The sequence below is a fragment of the Coffea arabica genome, chromosome 1e (genome assembly GCF_036785885.1).
Source record: "Coffea arabica cultivar ET-39 chromosome 1e, Coffea Arabica ET-39 HiFi, whole genome shotgun sequence".
Taxonomy (NCBI): Eukaryota; Viridiplantae; Streptophyta; class Magnoliopsida; order Gentianales; family Rubiaceae; genus Coffea; species Coffea arabica.
Window position 1 is genome coordinate 52,488,922 of NC_092311.1, and position 19,588 is coordinate 52,508,509.

Sequence of the window (19,588 nt, forward strand, 5' to 3'; positions counted from 1 at the left end):
GTCCGTCCTCTTTTTTTTTCAACTACGGCGCCTTGGCAGGGGAAAAAAAGTATCTTTTGTACTGGCAGCTATGAGAGTTTTTAATAATGCAGCGTTGGAACTGTGAAGCTCTGCAGAATTTTATCTAAAGAATAATATCTCCCTACTAAGCAGAGTGAGTAGTAAAGAATAGAAAAAGGCCATTGGATATTTCGGCGTAATGATTTGCGGTGGAGTAAAAGGGTTGATCATTGGCTTTGGATTTAGATGGATTCCGACATGTTTGATTCTCTCTATAGATAATTACTCCCCTTTTTTTATAACTGACGTTTAAGAAATTTGCTCTAGTGTACTTTTATCTGTCATTTTATTATCCCCATACAGTATTAATTATTTTTTCACAATTTTACCATTTTATCTCTCTTTTCCAATACAGGGTTCTTAATTAATACTCCTAGTAATTATTGCTTCTCTCTTTATAACAACCCTAGTACAATCTTTTGACGTCTTTTCGGATTTACTATGATGATTATAACTCATAAGATGGAAGGAATAATTTCAGAAACCTCCCATGAAGTTTCTGATAATTTTATTGAACTCTCCTGAAGTCTGAAAAATTACACATACATCCATTGTCATTTAAAATAACAATTTTACCCTTAAATATTTTAATAAAATTTCCTTATTTTGTATACTTATATTTATAATGAGTTTTAAAATTATTTTTTCTTTTTTTCATTTTTTAAAATTTTTCGCCAATAAAACTGTAAAACTACCACTATTGCCTCTAATTTCTATTATAATCAAATGTCAAACTAGTGATTTTTTTGACGAGTTAATTTTATATATAATCCAATGTTTTTATCGATCTTTGTTTTCTATTTTTTGGTATTAAAATTAACAATAAATAAAAAAGAAATGGTCCAAAAGCACTACTAAATTATGATAATCCCATTACTCCAAAAATTCATAAACTCTAAATGAATTATTTCAATGTTTTCTTTTATATCTTATAAATTTAAATCTATAATAAAATACAATAAAAAATATCATATTATAGTAATAAAATTATTATTATAATTGTTTATCAAATAGTAGATATGGATATGAAAATTTTGGCATCTTTTCCTTACAATTATACTAAATAATCTTATAATTGTATAGAAAGATAAATTAAAACTCATTACATAAGGGCATTTTTGGATATTTATTTAAAAAATTGACCAAGTCAATATTATTTTAAGATTTTATTACTAAAACTATTAAATCAAGGGAGACAAGTGTAATTTTCCAAACCTTAGGGGAGCTCAGTGAAATTGTCAGAAACCTCAAGGAGGTTTTCTGAAATTATCCCAAGATGGAAAGCACGTAGGCACAAAGGGATATCAAACAAAGTACACAGAATTAACTGAGTGGATGGATCATTGACCTCAAGGTTTTTGTTACGTTAAGGGTACAAATAATTGAGTGGATTAATGATGGATCACAAGAGCAGATTAACAACCCGGTCAAGAAAATGCTATAATCACGATCATAAACCCCCTGTATAGATGTTCTCCCTGAATTAGAATTCTTCTGTTGTGGAAAGCAAGTGAATGCACATCGCATTTTTGGGGGAAATCACTTGAGTGTGCCATTGTTTTCACTGAAACATGCAAAAAGCTTTTGATGAACTCTCTGTCGAACATACAAATTTAGCAGTACTGCTACTACAAGAAAGTAGGATCGAGAAAGAAAAGCAGGCATCTCCATGCAGGCAGGTAAAAGTAAAACCTAAACCGTGATTCAACGTGTACTGTCGTGTTTACTTTCTGCCTGCTTTACCCTTCCTGTGGCCTCTACTCGAAGCTATGCACCGCAAACAAGAGATGGCAGAGGGGCCTAATGGTCGGGGTTTACAGTAAAGCAAAATCTCTGAAACATTTTTGTCCTCTGATTTTCTCTATCATCTTTCAAGACAGACATGCTCTTTTATTAACATTCCCTCTTCAACTCTCATATGCTACACGCCCTGCCTGCACAAGACAATTACTTCGACCCTCTCCTCAGTCCTCTCTTCTCCAACAACACACCCTCTCCAGTCTCGTCTTCTTGAAAGTTAAAACTTGGAACCCACCCAATTTCTTCTTTACACTCTTCATCACTTCAAACTCCGGCTGAAAACAAAGACCCCAAAGGACTAACCAATGGCACCAAAACTGTCCCCACATACTGTTCTGGCATTCTGCTTCGTTCTGATGCCCAGTTTTGTCGTTTCACAACAACCGCTCAACTCAGCCGAACAAGAAGCCGTATACCAGGTCCTCCATTCCATCAACCCGGAGGTTCCCTGGCGCTCTCTCTTCCCCGACGATTTATGCTCCTCCGCTCCACACGGAGTCGTTTGCGACTTCTTCGATGACAATGCCACCGTTTCTTCACATATCACAGAGCTAAGTTTCGGCTACGTCTCCGACTACTCTCCTAACCCACCATGCACGCCCGACTCAACTCTCAATGCGTCCCTTTTCTCACCCTTCACTCACCTAAGAAAACTCTTTTTCTATAAATGCCTCACTGAAACCAGTGTTCCTTTGCCTGATTTTTCCTCTCTCGGGCCTTCTCTGGAAGAACTTGTGTTCGTTGAAAACCCTTCTCTTCTTGGGTCTCTCAGCGGAAGAATGAGTACCTTAACGAGCTTGAGGAGGCTAGTTCTGACCGGGACAAATGTATCTGGAAACATCCCTGATGGGTTTGGAAATTTGATCAACCTCGAGCAGCTCACGCTGTCGAGAAACAACTTCTCCGGCGAGATTTCTCTAAATTTTCAGAAGTTGAAAAAACTGAAAGTTCTTGATTTGAGTCAAAACAGGCTTCGGGGGAATGTTCCCCGATCATTGGGGAATGGATCGATTGAACTGTTGAAGCTTGACTTGAGCTTTAATGCGTTTTCGGGAAAAATCCCAGATAATTTGAAAAGTTTGAAGAATTTGGAGTTTCTGGATCTGAGTTACAATCGATTTGGCAATTTCGGGCTGCCGTTATTTTTGGGAGAGATGCCCAGCTTGAAGGAAGTGTACTTGAGCGGGAATCTGCTCGGTGGGAGGATCCCGGAGATGTGGGAAAACCTGAGGGGTATTTTGGGAATGGGATTATCCGGCAATGGTCTTGTTGGGAATATTCCAGCTTCGATGGGGGTAAACTTGAGAAACCTGTGTTACCTGGGGCTTGACAATAACAAGCTGGAAGGGACAGTGCCTGAGGAGTTTGGGTTATTGGAATCCGTGAGGGAGCTAAATTTGGAGAACAACTATTTGAGTGGCAAAGTCCCATTTTCTGCGAAGTTTGTGGCTAAAATCGGGGATAAGTTAAAGTTGGACGGCAATCCTGAACTCTGTGCTGACGAGGGGTTGAGGTCTGCTAAAGTTGGCTCTAGCCTGGGAAAATTAAAGCCGTGCAACGAGCCATATATTCCCACATATGCCCTTCTGCATGGGGATTCTCCACACCAGTCTTCTGCATCTTGTCTGTCGATGCTCAGTGGATTTGTGTTTCTACTTTGGTTATACATGGACATACATTTGACTGTCAGCTGAACAAAGACCGTAGTTCCAACAGCACACAAATTATAGCACTAGTGACTTTGTTCATATGAAACTTTTTGGGCTTCAAGTTAGTTTTTTTTTTTTTTTTTCTAAACTTTTTTTTTTGGGGTAATACTACTGTTATTAGTTTTCTTCTACTGCCATGTGATGTGGTCTACATTTCTTAAGATGCAGAATATTGTAATTCGAGGTTTAACTTGAGGTTTAACTTTGGTTATTTCTGCTATTTTGATATGTCTCTATTTTAGCGACCAAAGCTATGGTTGCTTTTCTTGTTATTGATACATTCTCTAATCTTTGAAGTCTGCAGCAGATGAACTGGGATCTTGTATACTATTGGTGATTCTGATCATTTTTAGTGCATCAATGATCATTATCCGCTCTGAGGATGCATGTTTTTGTTGACAAGAACTAATCATTAGGGATCTACCGACTCTGGGCCACGCCATTTTAATCAAAATATAGGGTAGCCGCGTTTAGACTTGCACAGTTACACCACACAGGATGAGGATGATAGCTGCAGATTGTACATGGTCGTTCTATTGGCTTCTGGTGCTATAGCCAAAATGAACTCCAGGGCTTCACAAAATCCAGAACTCTACAACAATTGACATACAACTTTCGTCCATACTATGAATCTATGAATATAAAGGAAAATTTTGTTTAAATTGAGCAACTCTCTAGCTACCAAATCTTAAACCAAAAAGGGACAAAAAAGAATATTCATTATTCCAATTGTCTAAAATATGCCACTACTTTCCTTCTCTCCCTCTTCTATACGAGGTTTCAAATTTGAGGTTTGAGAAAGCTCATCTTTTCTTGAGTTCATAGCCTCCGAGTTATTCCCAGCATCCGAAACAGGAGATGTACATGTGCCAGAAGTGTTGCCCCTGTTTCTTGATCTTACGGAACCAGAGGATCCGCCGCTGATAGATTCCTTTGACTTCTTTCTTCTTGATTTTTTTGGGATGTCTGGAAGGTTTGAGGGAGACTCAGAACCAAGGCCTGAATCCTGGGTCTGCCGGTTTTTAACACTGTCAGATGAGTCCTTTGAGTGATGCTTTCTTGAGTGCCTGGATTTTTCTTTCTTTGGGGAGTCAGATGAATTTTCTGTTGATGATTGGCGTCGAGATGATGATCTTGGCGCTTCAGATTGGTCTTTGGCTGAAGAGCTTTTACCTCGGGCATTCTTTCCATCTATAACCATAAACAAGTGATAAAGGTTCAGAGAAGTGGAACAGAATTGGTGCAGAACATTTCAAAAATTTTTTTTTTTTTTTCAAAAAAGGATCCACTTTTACTCGATTTCGACCTCGCAAATCATTAAAAAAAAAAAATAAAATCTTGGACTGGGATCCCGCAAATCATTTCTGCTTGATCCTTCTGGTTCAAAGATAATAATTCGAGAACATGAACACAAAATTGGGAGCTAATTTTTCGAAGCTGCGACAGTTGCCAGCCCAGTTTTGTAAAATTGAAAATGATTTCAACGAGGAGGGGAACAAATAAAAATACAGGAGAGAGGGAACATGACAGACCTTCAGAAACCCATTTAATTTCCGGGTTCTCTTTGGGGTCTCCAGGAATAGCTAAAGGTGCTGATTGAAATCCGGTTGGTGATTTAAATTCTTTCATCTGCACAACATTACAATTTAGAAGAGGTCATATGAACATTTGTTGAAAGGAATGTACATTACTCTTTGCTTGTATGGCACACATTAATTGGCTGACAAGTTCCTTGGCATTAAACTCCCCACCAAACTTTCCTCCAGTATTCATGTCTTAGAGATCCTAAGTTGATGCTCTGAGGACACAAACAAGATGAAAAGATTCCGAAGTGTAATGCTAAAACATCGGATCCGCCTCTACACTGTACAATAAATATTAACATCTAGGAAAATATTAGGAGCAACAATGGAAATGTTTGCATATCCTCTATCCTTTGGGAGGGAAGAAAAGAAAAGACCAACAAGATTTTGAGAGCCTTAGTTTTTCTACTGCATGATAGGACTTCAATCACCAGACCTGGAAACTCAATAATGGTTTCTCCACATCTAATATCACCAAAATTATGGAAAGGGAATGACAAGAAAGAAGGATATTGATTTGATAGAAATATATTAATACCCAGCTAGGTGAATCAACTGATGGCCCATCCCACCCAATATGAGCAACGTGCTTTACATCTGTGGGGAAACCAATTTGCATATCTGGTTCTTTATCTTCATCTGCATTACAATTATTGAAACCATTTCAGCATTTCATTGCAGCCTTCAATATGAGGGCGATTAAGAAACAGAACTCACCAAAAATCTGGGATATGTATCTAAGGCCCTTGAGCAGGCCTTTCATCTTTGTGGTCATCCCTGCTCTGCTTTATAAATTTAAGAAACAATATGACATTTCCTTTGAATCACAAGGAAAGTCAATGCACTGCCATGGACTCATCAATCCATAGCAAGGCCAGGACCTGAGAGCTTTTCTCTCTCTCTCTCTCTCTCTCTCTCTCTCTCTCTCTAAAGATTGGAAGGAGACAAAAGTTCTACCAATGGCAGGGGAAGAATTTGGTGTTTCAGCAGTTTTGTATATTGCGTGCTTAATGAGGAGTGAATGGTGAGAAAAGCTTAAACTACCCCAAGCAAAATGCTGTTAAAAGCAAATCTCTCGTTGACTCAATGGCAATGCATGCTTCGTTCTAACATCCGCTAATCAAAACCAGACGCTATTCGAAATTGTAGGAGCCACTATCAGACTTCGTTGCAAGTATACATTTAAAACATATCTGAATTTTTTAAAGCTAATTGACATGTACGAGCCATTTGCTAAAAATAAAATAGTTCTAAAAAATATCCTTGCAAAATAAACTACAGCATGTAAGCTCCTATTCTTTGGTCATGGGAAAGCGGACGATATGCCACTAGGCAGACGCTGCTCTCTGAAAGTGGAATTTGCTTTTACCGCAACAAAATTGTTTTGTTTACTACCTTTTTCGGCCAGAAGAGACCTAGTCATCCTCTCCACCAAGCTGGCGTGGCCGCCTGCTCAATTCAACAAATGCATCCCAATAATACAGGGGAAAAAAAAGAATTTCACATGTGACATTACCAAAGTTGATATTTTAAGGTCTGTAATTTGTTTAAGAAAATGAAATCAAGAAATAAACTCGCTAGTAGCCAAAAACTGGGTTGACATTGAAAGGATGAATTTGTCATGTTCAAATATAATTACTCTACTACTAAAAATACAAGCGTGGTATCACTAGCCACCGAATTTTGCTTCCGAAACATTAACTCTCTCTGGAGATTTTAGACGCTCGCAATTTGGGCTGTCCAAAAGTAAGGATAAACAGGAACTTGGAAGCAAAACTTTCCCGCAAGGATGATGACTGGAAAGATAGTGTCCCAAACTCAAAGTTTCCAAGTCGTGTAAACCTAATTATGTTCTTTGAACACATTCTGAAGCTTGGACCTATAATTGTTGTTCCGGCAATTATAAAAGGACCACGTAAACGACTCTATTAATCATTAAACATGAATCACTTTTACTTGTGCTGATAGCAATCCAAATTCAAATATCAAGTACTGATAGATATCGAATCAACAAAACTCTCTAAAAGTACAAGACAAGTAAGAGGTGGAATCCATATTTGTTCTCATAAAAAGCAACTCTCGTGCTCATCAAGTCAGCATCGGGAATGAAGTAATAGGTTCGCAAACTCTGAACTCGAGAACACTTCTAAATAACATCAACATCAACCATCCAACTTCAGTTCATCCAGGCATTTTAAGATGCTTTCAGTTCATCCAATCCGACACTAGCCTGACATAAAATAAACGATACATCAGTTCTTTCCTATCCTTGTAAAATCTGAAATATTTCAGTTGCCATATTCAAGACAACAGCTAACTACCAACAAAAAATGGGAAAAAAAATAAGAAGAAAACTTTTTGCTCAAGGGTTCTTACCAAGAACTTGTGGTTCTCTTCCAGAAGTGGTGGAAAAGTAGTGCAGAATTTTTCGATGTCAGCATTAATATCACCTTTGCCACCTATTACATCCATAAATTTGTTCCTATCTGGAGCAAGCTTCATGGCAATCTGCATTTTAATACCTATGTGTTAAATCATACTAGGTACAAACCATGGCAAAGATCTAAATGCAAATATTAAGGTGCATACCGTAAAACTGGAACTTGCTAGCCACCCATGCCACTTTTTCAATGTTTTGCTGTAGGAATCAGTGCAAGCTTGTGACATGGTCCAATCTGGGTGGTCCACTAAATTGCGGAACAATTCCACCAAGAAATCCATGGCCCTAGAGAATAAGTCAATAATTTAAGTTCAACATGACAAGACATAGTTGCATAAGAACAGACATGCTTTACACGCAAATATCATGAGTTCATGAATACAAGTGAGACTGACACCGAGAGAACTTCTTTAGCTTACATTTAATTTAGAGCAAATAGAAAATTCAAAATTTACAACTGTATGAATCACTAGTTTTACCTTGTCAACCAAAGAAGACCATTAGTACAGCTGGATGAGGATTTTGCAGTCTTAGCTTCAATCTCAACTTGTACCATGCTGTACAAGTGATTGAATTGTGCTGGATCAGACAAATATTTGTTTTCTAACCTCTACACATAAGGAATAACAGAAGTCAGACAATATCCTGGTCCCTGGAAATGAACAATAGTTATGCATTGCTCTTCACATAGTCATTATCAAGGAAATACTTAAACATATTTTGAACAGAATAAAGTTTGAAATATAGATAGAATATGCCATGGCCAATATTTGTCCATTTTAGCAATTCTTTTTCTCAACAACTGCAACATGAGGGAAAACAGCTCAACTACACAAAGTCTCAAGGGAAAGCTATCCTGCATCCAAGCCTCTTAAGAGTGATATTAGGAGAACTGACCACATTTCAGTAAAAAAAAATAATCTCCAGGTTTTTCAAAATTTTACTGCGAATTAGAAATCCAGACCAACATGCTTATTATCCAATTGGAACAAATTTCCATGACAATGATGGCTGCAAAGTTGGACAAGTTTCAAGAAATTAGAATGATGAACATTCACTTAACAACTAAAACAGAAAGTCTAACCGTTATATTTCCACCAATATCAGACTTGACAAGTGCCATAGCAGCTCCAAACTTGTCTGGCCATTACAAAGAAACAAAACTATGTTGTCAAGATCCTGAAAAAGTAATCTCATTGACAAGCAAAATGACACAATAAGGCAACCGACATTCATTTCTGAAAAATAGAAACTCCAGTAGTCTTTGTCACATTTAAATTTCACGTAAAGCTCAATTACAGAAAGAAAAACGGTTCACAGCAATTTTCAAATCAAACCTCATCGTGAAAAGAATCTCAAGTACCAAGAGACCAATAGCTACCGGCCAAGTAAAGAGTATCAATCCATACTTTTGCAAAATAGTACCACTCAATGACATGTCGATGCGACATTGTGGATATAACATGAAAACATGTAAGTATTTGGGAAAAGAAACGCAACAATGAGTAAAAAGGCAACGATAGGTATCTAAGTGGAAAGTAAAAGTACCTATAACAGGTAGAATTTGTTTGCAAACTTCTAAGAAAGGCTTGGTAAGCATATCTCCTTGTTCAGACTTGACATGCTTCATTCCTTCTAAAGCAGGGGCAAAAACTGTCTCTGCCATTCTCACCGTCGCCGCTCAACTCTGCATCAAACATGTTCGCTCGCTCACATTAATAGTAAGTCTTACAATTCACCACACAAACACAATTACTGCATATATACATACATACACATATATATAACCGAAATTTGATCAAACTTATAACTTTTCAATACGCAAAAAATAAGAAAGAAAGAGTCATTTACTCCCACGAGAAGATCAATTCAAGTCCAAATTAAGAAATTAAGAGATCATCGTGACCGTGAACTGACAATAATATTTTGATGAAATTAACGGAAAACAAAGCTTCAAAGTCAAGTCAAGTCAAGCCGATAAATCACAGCACAGAGTGTACTGAGATCGTCTCGACCAGTGAAATCGCGCCATGTTTTCACAACCAAAGCAGCTACTGAAACAAATGTGTAGTAAAACGAAATCCAGTGGTAACGCCCGGAGTTGAAGCTAAACACCATAACTGAAGATCGCAGGCAAAAAAAAAAAAGGAAAAAGAAAAGAATAAAGGACAAATGCTTAGATAGAGATCTAGACGCGCCTAAGCTTGGAGAGAATGTTGGTTGCGTGAGTATGCGAAAGCGTATTCAGAGAGGAGTAGATCGGGAGAGAATGCGATAGGGAAAGAGGAGCGAAGCCTACACCTTTTATACCTCAGTGACTCAGTCACCAGTCACCGCCTACTGGTTTCTGATTTTGAGATTTCTTTTCTTTTCCTTTCGGGTTTGCTTTTGGAAAACGCTGATGTTGCAAACGCGTAACTAACAGAAATAAGATGACGGAAATTTTTTTATTTTTTTTTTTACGCCACTAATGGGAGTGCATCTGATTCTCGTAAAAAAATCTTTCAGGAGCTAAAAAAAAAAAAACAAAAAAAAGGGTAAATCTTGATCTCACAAACGGAGTCGTTTCGGCGGTCCTTTCGTTCCAATGTGGTGCGACTAGGGATGGCAACGGGGCGGGGGACCCCTCCCCCGCCTCCAGGTCCCCCCGCCCCGGCCCAGCCCCGCCTTGCTCCGCTTCTCCCGCGGGGTTAATAAAATTTTATTATATAATTTTATTATTATTAAATTTTAATAAATAATCAAGTACTAAAATATCAACACATCACCAAATTATTATTCATTGTAATTTTACAATTGAAACTTATAAAAACAATCAAACAGAAGTTATTTGAATACAATCCAATATGATGAAATAAATATAACTAAAATAGTCAAGTTTTCACTTTTAGTACAAATGCAATCACTAATTCATTATTGTGTTTGTGCTTTTTTTTGAGAAAAAAGTGTTATTCTATTAAGTGTAATTAGAAATTTAGTATAAATGTATTAGTAAATTTAGTATAACTAATTAATAAATTCTATTAGTAGACATGTATAATTATTAATATAATTGATAATATCAATTATATTACATAAACTAATATACATTATATAATATATATAACTAATAATATCATTATCATAAGTTTATAACTAATTAACTTACATATTATACATAATTATTTTTTTTTTTTGCGGGTGGCGGGGCGGGGGATGGGGGGGGGTATACTCCCCCGCCCCCCGCCCCGTTTCTAAGCGGGGGGAAAAAATTTCCTCCCCGTCCCCGCCCCAACCCCCGCCCCGAGACCCCCCCCCGCGGGCACCCGCCCCCATTGCCATCCCTAGGTGCGACCTCCCTCTTCCCTCGAGGTGACGGCACGATGCAAGACAAATTTTTTTTTATCCTTTAATTATAAGAAAAAGTTTTGCATTCAAAATCTCTAATGTATTATTTAATTCATTTCTCTCCCACAACACAAAGACCCTTTAATTGGCAATAAATTACTATCCAAATAATTAATAATTATAATGACACAAAAATAGATAGTTTCCATTTTCGATGTCTTCTCCAACCTAAGATTCGTAATCCAATTTAAAGCTGATATTCGAAATGTGGAGGCGGGAACTGGGATAAATGATAAGTTAGAGGAATAATATTAAGCACAATGATTTAAATTAAAACGATAGATTAGGCACTGCTATACTCATTATAAGAGTACAGGAATCTCTAATTAAAATCATATTTTAATGCAACTTTTAACACACTTTGAGATATTGCGTTCTCAGCCAGTATTAGACAGTATGTATAACCAAACATTGTTTAGATGTTTTAGGAAGAGCTAAAATATCAAAGCCAAGCATTTATTTTAGGATTTTTTGAGATAATTATTCCAATTAGATTCTGTGAAGCAAATTCTACGGAACTTGCGTACTGAAAACAAATGGATTACCGCGTCCATAATCACATTATAAAGTTAAACCAATAGCTAATTTAACGGGCAAAGAACCCATTAAAATTTGGGCCAGGCTTAAGACCTTCCCAGCGTAAAAAAAACATCTATTTGCTTCTGCGTGCAACAGCCCTTCGGCCCAATCCCACAAATTTCCAAACAAAAAAGAACGGAAGCTTAAACAGAATGCGATTACGTTAAAAGTAAATTTTATATACACTATTACTATATATATTATCATGATGAATGACATTTAAGTATATTTTAAAATTTAAATTCAAATTTTGCACATATATTATACATTTAATGGTGATAGATAAACGACACATAAGTAAATTTTGAATTTCAAATTTAAAATTTGCATATATATCATATATTTAATTGTGATAGTGTATACACTGACAGTAGTGTATATAAGATTAATCCTTACGTTAAGAAAAATTAAATCCGCACAAAAATCCGATTTCATGTGCTTATTACATGTAAGTTCAACATATCTTAGATCACAAAAGGATGCAATGAGGAATCACAATTCTTAGAATACTCCTAAACCATCGGCTGCTATCGAGTAGTACTCGCATATCTCACTGTTACGCTTGTTGTAGGATATAGCCGACTGCCGGAAGAAGGAAAAAAAAAAAAACCATTGGATTTAAGCCAGAATACTATACACTCAATGTTGTTATACAGGCAAGACAGCCTCGAAAGAATCGGGTATAGAAGAACCCCCAGACCAAAAATAGACCAGAAAAATAGAAAAAAAATTGGAAATATGGAATGGAGCTCACTCGTGAAACATTCCCGCTGCAGCCGAATGCAACTATGATTTCTTGGCCTGCATGAATGATGATGAGCAGCACTAAGGTATCCACAACAAATGCAGCCACCAAGAGCAGCTGATAAAACTCTTGTTATTATGAAGTTTACCTTGCTCAAATACTTCTTATGAATTTTCAAGGCCCCCTTTACCGCCTTCTTTACATCCATATTCCCAGTTAGTTCACCCAAAATCTAGACAGAGATCAAGCACATAGTCAACGGACAAGCACATGAGCAAGGTTCCCTATCAACATCAACAGAGAGAGTCTGTGGAAGTATACCTGAACAACATCATCTAGACCCTTGGCCTCTTTTAGAAGTCGCTTATTCTTCGTCTCAAGGACACTAGCAACAACAAAAACAGCAAGAGCAGTTTTCTGTTCTGTCCATCCAGTTTGAACATTTTTCCTCTCGAACTTTCCATACAGCTTTAGCAGTTTATTGTTGATCTTTTGGCTGCCATTCTGGCAACTAGAATTCGGCTCCTCGTACAACAGATACATGTTTGGATTGTATTCCATGGCCCACATCACCTATTTTAAGTTCAACCTAGTAAGTAAAATGTTTGTACGTCGAGCAATAAGTCCCCAGCCAGTGGGCAATCCAGCAGTTTTCCAGATAAACCTCAAGGACTATTCCGTTCTCCCTGGTCATGACCATTTAAGAGGAACAGTTCCCCAGCAATAAAACACATTGAAGTTGATGCTTAGCAGAAAAAACTTTTTAAGACAAATGGCTTTCAAACTCCAGTATCCAGTTTTCCTTACCTCCCAAAGATACAACGAATCAACAAATGAGAACTCTCTCCTAAAAAGTACCATCAGCATACGAAACGCAAACAAATACTCCCCACCATCCAATTCCTCTGTCAAAAATTAAATAAATTGAAATTACTACTTTGGGATGGGAGGAGAGAGACAGACAGAAAAGTTTGACGACAGAGAAACACAAAATACCACCATCCAAGTTTTTCTGGAGAAAATTTTAATAAATAAAATAGTAAGTACAAGCTTGGGGGTGAGGGTAAGTGATAGAGACAGATAATTAACTATGTGGAATATCCCAAAACTCTGTTCTAGTAGTTCGTAGCATTGCCATTGCTCAGGTACAATCAAGGCTTGCCACTTCAGTAACTGAAGATCTGGCATGTATAAACCTTTAGAAAAGAAGAAAAGAAACTGAAGATCTGGCATAAACATCTTAATTGCAGTTTGCTGTAGAATTTTTTAACTGTTAACAAGTTTTACACACATCTGAAATCTCTTTTATTTATCCTAATTGAGGCTTTCCTTTTTAGTAATGAAGTTAACATATGGGCCAGAACATATTCGGAAAGTAAATCTTGTACCCTAAGCTCTGATGGATTTAAATATTGGAGTCTTTAAATATTTAGTCCACTTGGAACTTAAATAACCACTATCCATTTAAAGTCCACTGATCCCTCGCCAATGATCTGCCTAGCATAGAAAACTCTTACACACTGCATGTAGATGCAAGAACCACAAAGCTAAGGCTCTGAATCCTACAACAATATCTAGAAGAGAACAGGGTTAGCAGCCAATACCAAGATGTTGGTGTAGCTTTGGATCAATAGTTTTAATGATCTGTGCAAGAGTACTCAGCTGAGATTGAACACCAACAGAAGTTGTGCTGCACCTAAAGTTTTCCCTCTTCAAAAGCACAGAGATGTACAATAGAATTCCAGAAAATAAGCAGTGAATACAGGTTAAATTGTAAAACATACAAGACAAGAAGTTGCCTTATATCAGGGCTAGGTGAAATACACGCATATCACTTAAGATTTGACATGTTTAAAAACTCAAAAAAGAGAAATCCTAATAAGGACACTGAAACAACCAAATCAGTCAGGTCCCTGACATCCCATGAACGTTCAAAGCAGAGAAAATTACATATAAAGAAAATATGCACCAATCAAATCTTTGGCACAGAATATTATATTTATAGAGTTACAAGAAAAATTGCATTGTTTGGCCATGAATTTTCAATGTAAAAAATAACAAGTTAAATAATATCAAAGAGTTATCACCTGCAGACATACAACAATAATAGTGTTCAATTAACTTAACTCCATTTCCAGGGTTTCAATATGTATGGCAAAGAAAATGGACTGACAGCATTGAATATTCTTATATGGCCAGCAACAACTGAGTTCAACTTTACATCTAAAATCGGCAAATCATGACAGTACAAAATTAGAAAACATAGTCCATTTGAAAATCGTTCTTCACTTTCTCAAATCTCCATATGACATATATCATGAGCAGACCAAAACTGCCAAATTAAACTCAAATTGCCCCCTGGTTATTTTCTTGTTTAGGCAGTTTTAGCACCACAAGAAGGAAAGCAACAAGAGTAGATCCATGGCCTCCTCCATTCCAGAAAAAGTAAAAAGAAGAATGAAGACGAGAATAGGAAAAGGGGAGAAAATTAAATGAGTGTGCTCAGAGATGAAAATATACGCAATTTATCTACAGTACTGCAGCATGAATTTAAGCATAGATTGGAAGCCATGCATTTGAAACAACAAGAATTAGAATGAGCACAAGAACATTAACACAACAAATATGAATACATATTTTACAATAAGCAAGTGAAAAATTGCACGTATCAGGGAAAAAGAGCTTACCAATCTGCGCATTGCACGCTCAAAGCACCAAAATGCATCTGCTTCATCATCTAGAAGAATAACCATTGGAGAGCATATGTCATTCATTCCTGCTTAGAGAAATAAAAGAAGACTCTGTAAGACATACAAGATCATCTTGCTATGTTAAGTTAAACTGACAGCCAATTACCTTGAACATATCCAATATCTCCGTCAAACCAAGAATATACAGCAAGGATATCCCAAAGTTTGGCTTGGTTCTTTTCGGTTTCATAAAAAACCAGAATACGATCCGTGCGAACAACGTCTAGACCTACAGCACAAATTTGTTTCCAGTTGTTTTAGCAATATAGACCATGAAGATGTACTCTAGTAGCTTCCTAAGTATGAGCCAAGCTATATGGTGAAACTAAATATGTTTGAGTGAAAGAATGAAGGGTATCAAGAATGATAGATGTACTTCTACAGGAGTAAGGTGGGAAGGGGGAGAAAAAAAAAAAGAGTGGGGAGAGGGAAGGCCGATTTAGACAGGGTACAAATCGCTAAAAATGAACCTAATATTTGTACATTGTAATTGCAATGTGCTTATATGAACATAATAAATTTGCTCGACCAAAATGCTGGAACAAACACACCACATCGGACATGGCAACAACATAATTTCCCAGGAAACTAAGCTATATAGTAGACATGAATATTGCATTGGCTTATTTACATATGCAATTTTAGACTGTAGATATAATAATGAAGACTCTACTAAATTAAACTATTTCCCCACCTAATTACATGGATTGAGCCAAATGAAAAGTAAAATGCCTAATAACAGCACTTCAACCTGACATAGACCCAACTCATACGTATAGCTAATTTGCAGCAACATCATAAGTCCATTAACGATGGATTAATAGTACTCTAATATCATTTGTGACTATTGGTGAAGTCCAATAGTTAAGAAACATTACCTTGCTGGTAACAAGTGGAATTCAAGTGTACAGAAGGTGTGATGATAGATTTATCATCTATGCAAAAGATAACCAAAAAAAAAAAGAAAAAGAAAAAGATCTCTACAAGTATGAAGTAGATTTTTAAGTATTTAGGAAAAAAGAAAATTTTCCTTACACGAAGTTACTGTAATGTTCAATCAGCAATTGAGCAGCTCTCACATTTATCAATGATGCATTCCAGAGCAATGTCCAAATACACATGATACTGGAAAATAATTTTAACTCAAACAAGGAACGCACTAAGGATGAACACGAACAGCCTAGGTTGCTAGCAAAGAGGAATACCCAAAAATAACCAGAAAAATGGGTGAACTACATTAACCACGCCAAGATCAGAAGAACTATAACAACCATATAGGGTATAGTGTACCAACCAATTTGATGCAAGCTCCGCTTCCACTGAATCACTCTCTTATCTGCTGAACCATTGTCACTCGGCTTGCCACCAAAGTCATCTGGTAGATTGCCATTAACTGAAGTTTCAATTATCGGCTGGCCATCATCAGTAATTATGGCTGCAGTTATGAACTTTCCACTGCCAATAACTGGCGCCATTTCTTTACATTCAGTTTTCCAAGCAGCATACTGCTCCCTGATCAGCCAACTTGACATACTTAGTCAATAAATAACCATATGAACAAAACCCAAATTTTACACATCAATACATCCAAATAAGAACATAGATCCACCAACTCTTAAATCTGTGGCATCAATTGAATCCAGCATGTAGAGGCAAGTTTGCATCCAACATGTTGAGGCAAGTTTGAAACCGACTGAACATGAACACTTGCAACCAAATTGTTACTCAAACAGAAGAAGTAGAACACAGGATAAAGTGAAGATGATCATGTTTGTGACAATACGAATTAACAAATATTTGGAGCCATATGACGTTACTTGAACCACATAATAACTCCTTATATAACGAATGACGCTGATAAGAGGAACTGTTACAGAAACAGAATCATTGCGTGAGAAACCATTCTTGCATTCAATAGTGCATAAATTATATTATTCAGCTTGTAATAACTCAAGAGATAGTATTGAAAATAACTGCAGCGAGCAATTTCAAAAGCAGAAGGTACTGCGATAAATTAACTCACATTACCTTCTTCGCTGTCTAATTTCATTTCTTTCCTCAAATGTGCTGTTGGGATCATAACAACCCAACAGAAATTCCCAGACAGCACCTTTAATTGATGGATGAATGCCCTACCATTTTTGCAATGCAATCAAATAAGCAGAATACTGCCAATATTCCATGAGCTAAGGAAGCATATACATTTAACAGATCGAATTGAATATCACTCTTATTTAAACTCTTGAACAAACAGCATAAGTAAAGATTTAATGCAAAAGAGTGCATCCTGTGATTAAAATAAACTTCCCAATGCAAATGCATTCTTACTCTTCGGCACTAAAGTCAAATTGGAAACAAATAATATTCGAGGCTAAAGTTAGAAATGTAGCTTTCAACACAACAACTTTAGTACCGCAGATCAAATGCGAAAAATAAAACTTTTGCAGAGCTTAGAAGGTGCCCTGCCACCAACGTCGCATGCTTTAGGTACACTTCGTCTACCACCCAAGACCAGGCAACAATTGAATGCAATTTTGCAAGTTTCTTATACATATTTCATATTCTAGGCAGACCAAGCTGCCTGAATACTATCTGATAAACAAGCTTTTTGGACAGCACTTAAAACCAAAAAAAAAGGGGGGGGGGGGGTGTGGAGAACTCACCCCTCTCTGAATTCTTCTAAGAACTCCTGCTATATCCAACTGACCATCTTGACTGAAAGCAGCATTCCATCTTCTTGGACTTAGAGTTTTACCCACCTGTCAAACAAATAAAGGATCTTGTCAGAAGAATCTGTTGAAAATTCTGGGAGGTGGGGGGTGGGGTGGGGAGAAGGAAAGGTGTACAGCCCACCCTGCCAATCAACATCCCTCGAAATATATCAAAACAAAAAGATAAAAAAAAAATAATAATAATAAGTGATGGTACCAAAAAAAAATTTGCAACTGATAATCAAGTCCTCGGCGTGTTCTAAGTATTTGTATTTCCATAGCCTAATAAATGTTTATACACTCTCCAGCTTCACTCACCAGTAGAGTTCAAGTTACAAATCCACAAATACTTGAACAAACGCAAGTGAAATGCTAAAAAGTTGGGAGTCATGAGCAATTGCTAAAAGCGAAGTTTAGTAATTAACCATACGGAGTTAAATGAATTACGCAGATAAAATATGACAGGCAAATGGAACTCGCACAAACCCTGGGTTTGAAGCGGGTCTTGGGAACATCTTCCTGGCGTTGATGCCTCACAGGGAAGTATGAATCCAACTCTACGGAAGCCGAATTCTTCATCAGACACCCCAATCCTGACGGCAATGTAAAAGTTTAGCAATAGAGGAAATCAGCAGTCCCAAAAGATAAGACCCTATTGTTGCATGCTACCACATTACGATATCAGCCAAAGTAGGTTGTACCATTATCCTCCTTGCACATCAAAAAGCCCATCTCTTTTCGCGGATGGTCGATTATGTTCTGCCAAATGAAAAACGCACTTTCTAGTTTCTACTCAATCCCAACAACTAAGTTATTCAAGTGCTGCAACGTAATAATACTCCTAACTGATCAACGAAAAGTGAGATCCCAGTAAAAGTCCTCAATTTTCTTTAAAGATTTCTCCCACCTTAAAATCGAACAAATGAAGCAGCTTCAACGAGACGCAACAATGCTTAGGTATGTATGACCAGGAATGGTGTATTCTATTTCTGACTTCTGCAGCTTCTTTTTTTTCTTTTTTTTTTTTTCCCGAAGGACATATGCCAGGTACGAATACAGAAAAACAGGAGACAAAAGATTCGCGTGGCTCTGAGATTAATTCGAGATGGAGGAGGACAATAACATGGGACAATAATTTTCTTTTCTTTGCTGGGGAAATTGTCATTCTAGTCTCTCAACTTTTTCAGTTACACCAATTTAGGCCCTAAAAGTTTTTTTTACATGGAATTAGTCCCTAAATTTTTTTCACTGGTATACTTTTCTGTACAAAATCACCACTAAATTGTCATTTTAATTTCTAAACTTTTTCAATTATATCAATTCAGTCCCTAAAAGTTTTTTTACATGGAATTAATCTCTAAAATTTTTCACTTATACCAATTAAGAACCTCTATAGCGGCGCCACCAATTAGTTACTTTCTGGTACAAAATCACCATCAAATAAAGGGCAATATATGAGCTACAAATTAAGGGTCAAAACTAAAAACAAAGAAAAGATAGAGGACTAAAGCTACAATAAAATGAAAAAAATGAGAAACCTGTCTTCTTTTTTTTTTTTTTACAGCACGTGTTCCATAGTAACAATTTACAAGAATTCACAACTCATTCTACACGCATGAGTGTCTATTATCATTTTTTTTTAAGGATAGGACAATGAAAATTTTCAAAGAAGTATTAGCAAGAATCGTATACTACTATGTAATATCTGCATTTTTCTTCTAGTATGTAATATCTTGCTTGAAAAGAGTGTGAAAATTGCCAATCAATTACGTATTGAGAATAGGTTAAAGCCACGAGTTAGAAATTGGATTGGTGAATGCAAAA

At 36.8% G+C, this 19,588-nt stretch overlaps 4 protein-coding genes across 8 annotated transcripts; 1 reads left to right on the plus strand and 3 right to left on the minus strand.

Annotated features, from left to right (window-relative positions):
• Positions 1 to 1,784: 1,784 nt before the first annotated feature.
• Positions 1,785 to 3,621, plus strand: LOC113714785 (uncharacterized). The gene has a single exon (XM_027238859.2). It carries the CDS (start codon positions 2,166 to 2,168, stop codon positions 3,552 to 3,554), a length of 1,389 nt encoding a protein of 462 aa, XP_027094660.1. The 5' UTR covers positions 1,785 to 2,165; the 3' UTR covers positions 3,555 to 3,621.
• Positions 3,622 to 4,065: 444 nt separating this feature from the next.
• On the minus strand, positions 4,066 to 6,938 carry LOC113714793 (uncharacterized). Its single transcript, XM_027238873.2, has 4 exons — positions 5,870 to 6,938; positions 5,691 to 5,791; positions 5,102 to 5,198; positions 4,066 to 4,760 (listed from the first exon to the last, which is right to left on the minus strand). The coding sequence occupies exons 1-4, from the start codon at positions 5,925 to 5,927 to the stop codon at positions 4,303 to 4,305; spliced, it is 714 nt and encodes a 237-aa protein (XP_027094674.1). The 5' UTR covers positions 5,928 to 6,938; the 3' UTR covers positions 4,066 to 4,302.
• Positions 6,939 to 7,080: 142 nt separating this feature from the next.
• LOC113714801 (glycolipid transfer protein 1) lies at positions 7,081 to 9,984 on the minus strand. Of its 2 annotated transcripts, none has more exons than XM_027238890.2 (7): positions 9,894 to 9,984; positions 9,141 to 9,279; positions 8,677 to 8,732; positions 8,072 to 8,202; positions 7,742 to 7,877; positions 7,529 to 7,660; positions 7,081 to 7,382 (listed from the first exon to the last, which is right to left on the minus strand). In XM_027238890.2, exons 2-7 carry the CDS (start codon positions 9,256 to 9,258, stop codon positions 7,347 to 7,349), a joined length of 609 nt encoding a protein of 202 aa, XP_027094691.1. In that variant the 5' UTR covers positions 9,259 to 9,279; positions 9,894 to 9,984; the 3' UTR covers positions 7,081 to 7,346. The 2 variants fall into 2 exon arrangements, with proteins under 2 accessions (XP_027094691.1, XP_027094684.1); XM_027238883.2 differs by having other exon boundaries at positions 9,791 to 9,948.
• A 1,971-nt stretch (positions 9,985 to 11,955) lies between these two features.
• On the minus strand, positions 11,956 to 18,864 carry LOC113714815 (uncharacterized). Of its 4 annotated transcripts, XM_027238922.2 has the most exons (13): positions 18,466 to 18,864; positions 18,251 to 18,357; positions 17,717 to 17,812; positions 17,082 to 17,185; positions 16,348 to 16,565; positions 15,160 to 15,282; positions 14,991 to 15,079; positions 13,908 to 14,013; positions 13,111 to 13,208; positions 12,625 to 12,876; positions 12,452 to 12,535; positions 12,313 to 12,359; positions 11,956 to 12,140 (listed from the first exon to the last, which is right to left on the minus strand). In XM_027238922.2, the coding sequence occupies exons 1-12, from the start codon at positions 18,494 to 18,496 to the stop codon at positions 12,345 to 12,347; spliced, it is 1,323 nt and encodes a 440-aa protein (XP_027094723.1). In that variant the 5' UTR covers positions 18,497 to 18,864; the 3' UTR covers positions 11,956 to 12,140; positions 12,313 to 12,344. The 4 variants fall into 4 exon arrangements, with proteins under 4 accessions (XP_027094723.1, XP_027094705.1, XP_027094714.1 ...); XM_027238904.2 differs by having other exon boundaries at positions 12,313 to 12,535; XM_027238913.2 differs by lacking the exon at positions 11,956 to 12,140 and having other exon boundaries at positions 12,154 to 12,359.
• Positions 18,865 to 19,588: the final 724 nt, after the last annotated feature.

Bases quoted from the DNA above. Each gene is read 5' to 3' on its own strand.
- LOC113714793 (XM_027238873.2), bottom strand. From the start codon at position 5,927: ATGACCACAAAGATGAAAGGCCTGCTCAAGGGCCTTAGATACATATCC. The intron at 5,199-5,690 runs GTATTAATATAT...AATGTTGTGCAG, and splicing joins CAGTTGATTCACCTAGCTGG to ATGAAAGAATTTAAATCACC. The intron at 4,761-5,101 runs GTCTGTCATGTT...TTATGGTTATAG, and splicing joins AATTAAATGGGTTTCTGAAG to ATGGAAAGAATGCCCGAGGT.
- LOC113714801 (XM_027238890.2), bottom strand. From the start codon at position 9,258: ATGGCAGAGACAGTTTTTGCCCCTGCTTTAGAAGGAATGAAGCATGTC. The intron at 8,203-8,676 runs GTTAGACTTTCT...CCTTATGTGTAG, and splicing joins ATATTGGTGGAAATATAACG to AGGTTAGAAAACAAATATTT. The intron at 7,878-8,071 runs GTAAAACTAGTG...CTTATTCTCTAG, and splicing joins GGTCTTCTTTGGTTGACAAG to GGCCATGGATTTCTTGGTGG.
- LOC113714815 (XM_027238904.2), bottom strand. From the start codon at position 18,496: ATGGGCTTTTTGATGTGCAAGGAGGATAATG. The intron at 15,080-15,159 runs GTAATTGGCTGT...TTCTCTAAGCAG, and splicing joins AGATATTGGATATGTTCAAG to GAATGAATGACATATGCTCT. The intron at 12,877-13,110 runs GTAAGGAAAACT...AACTTAAAATAG, and splicing joins ATTCGTTGTATCTTTGGGAG to GTGATGTGGGCCATGGAATA.
- LOC113714785 (XM_027238859.2), top strand. From the start codon at position 2,166: ATGGCACCAAAACTGTCCCCACATACTGTTCTGGCATTCTGCTTCGTT.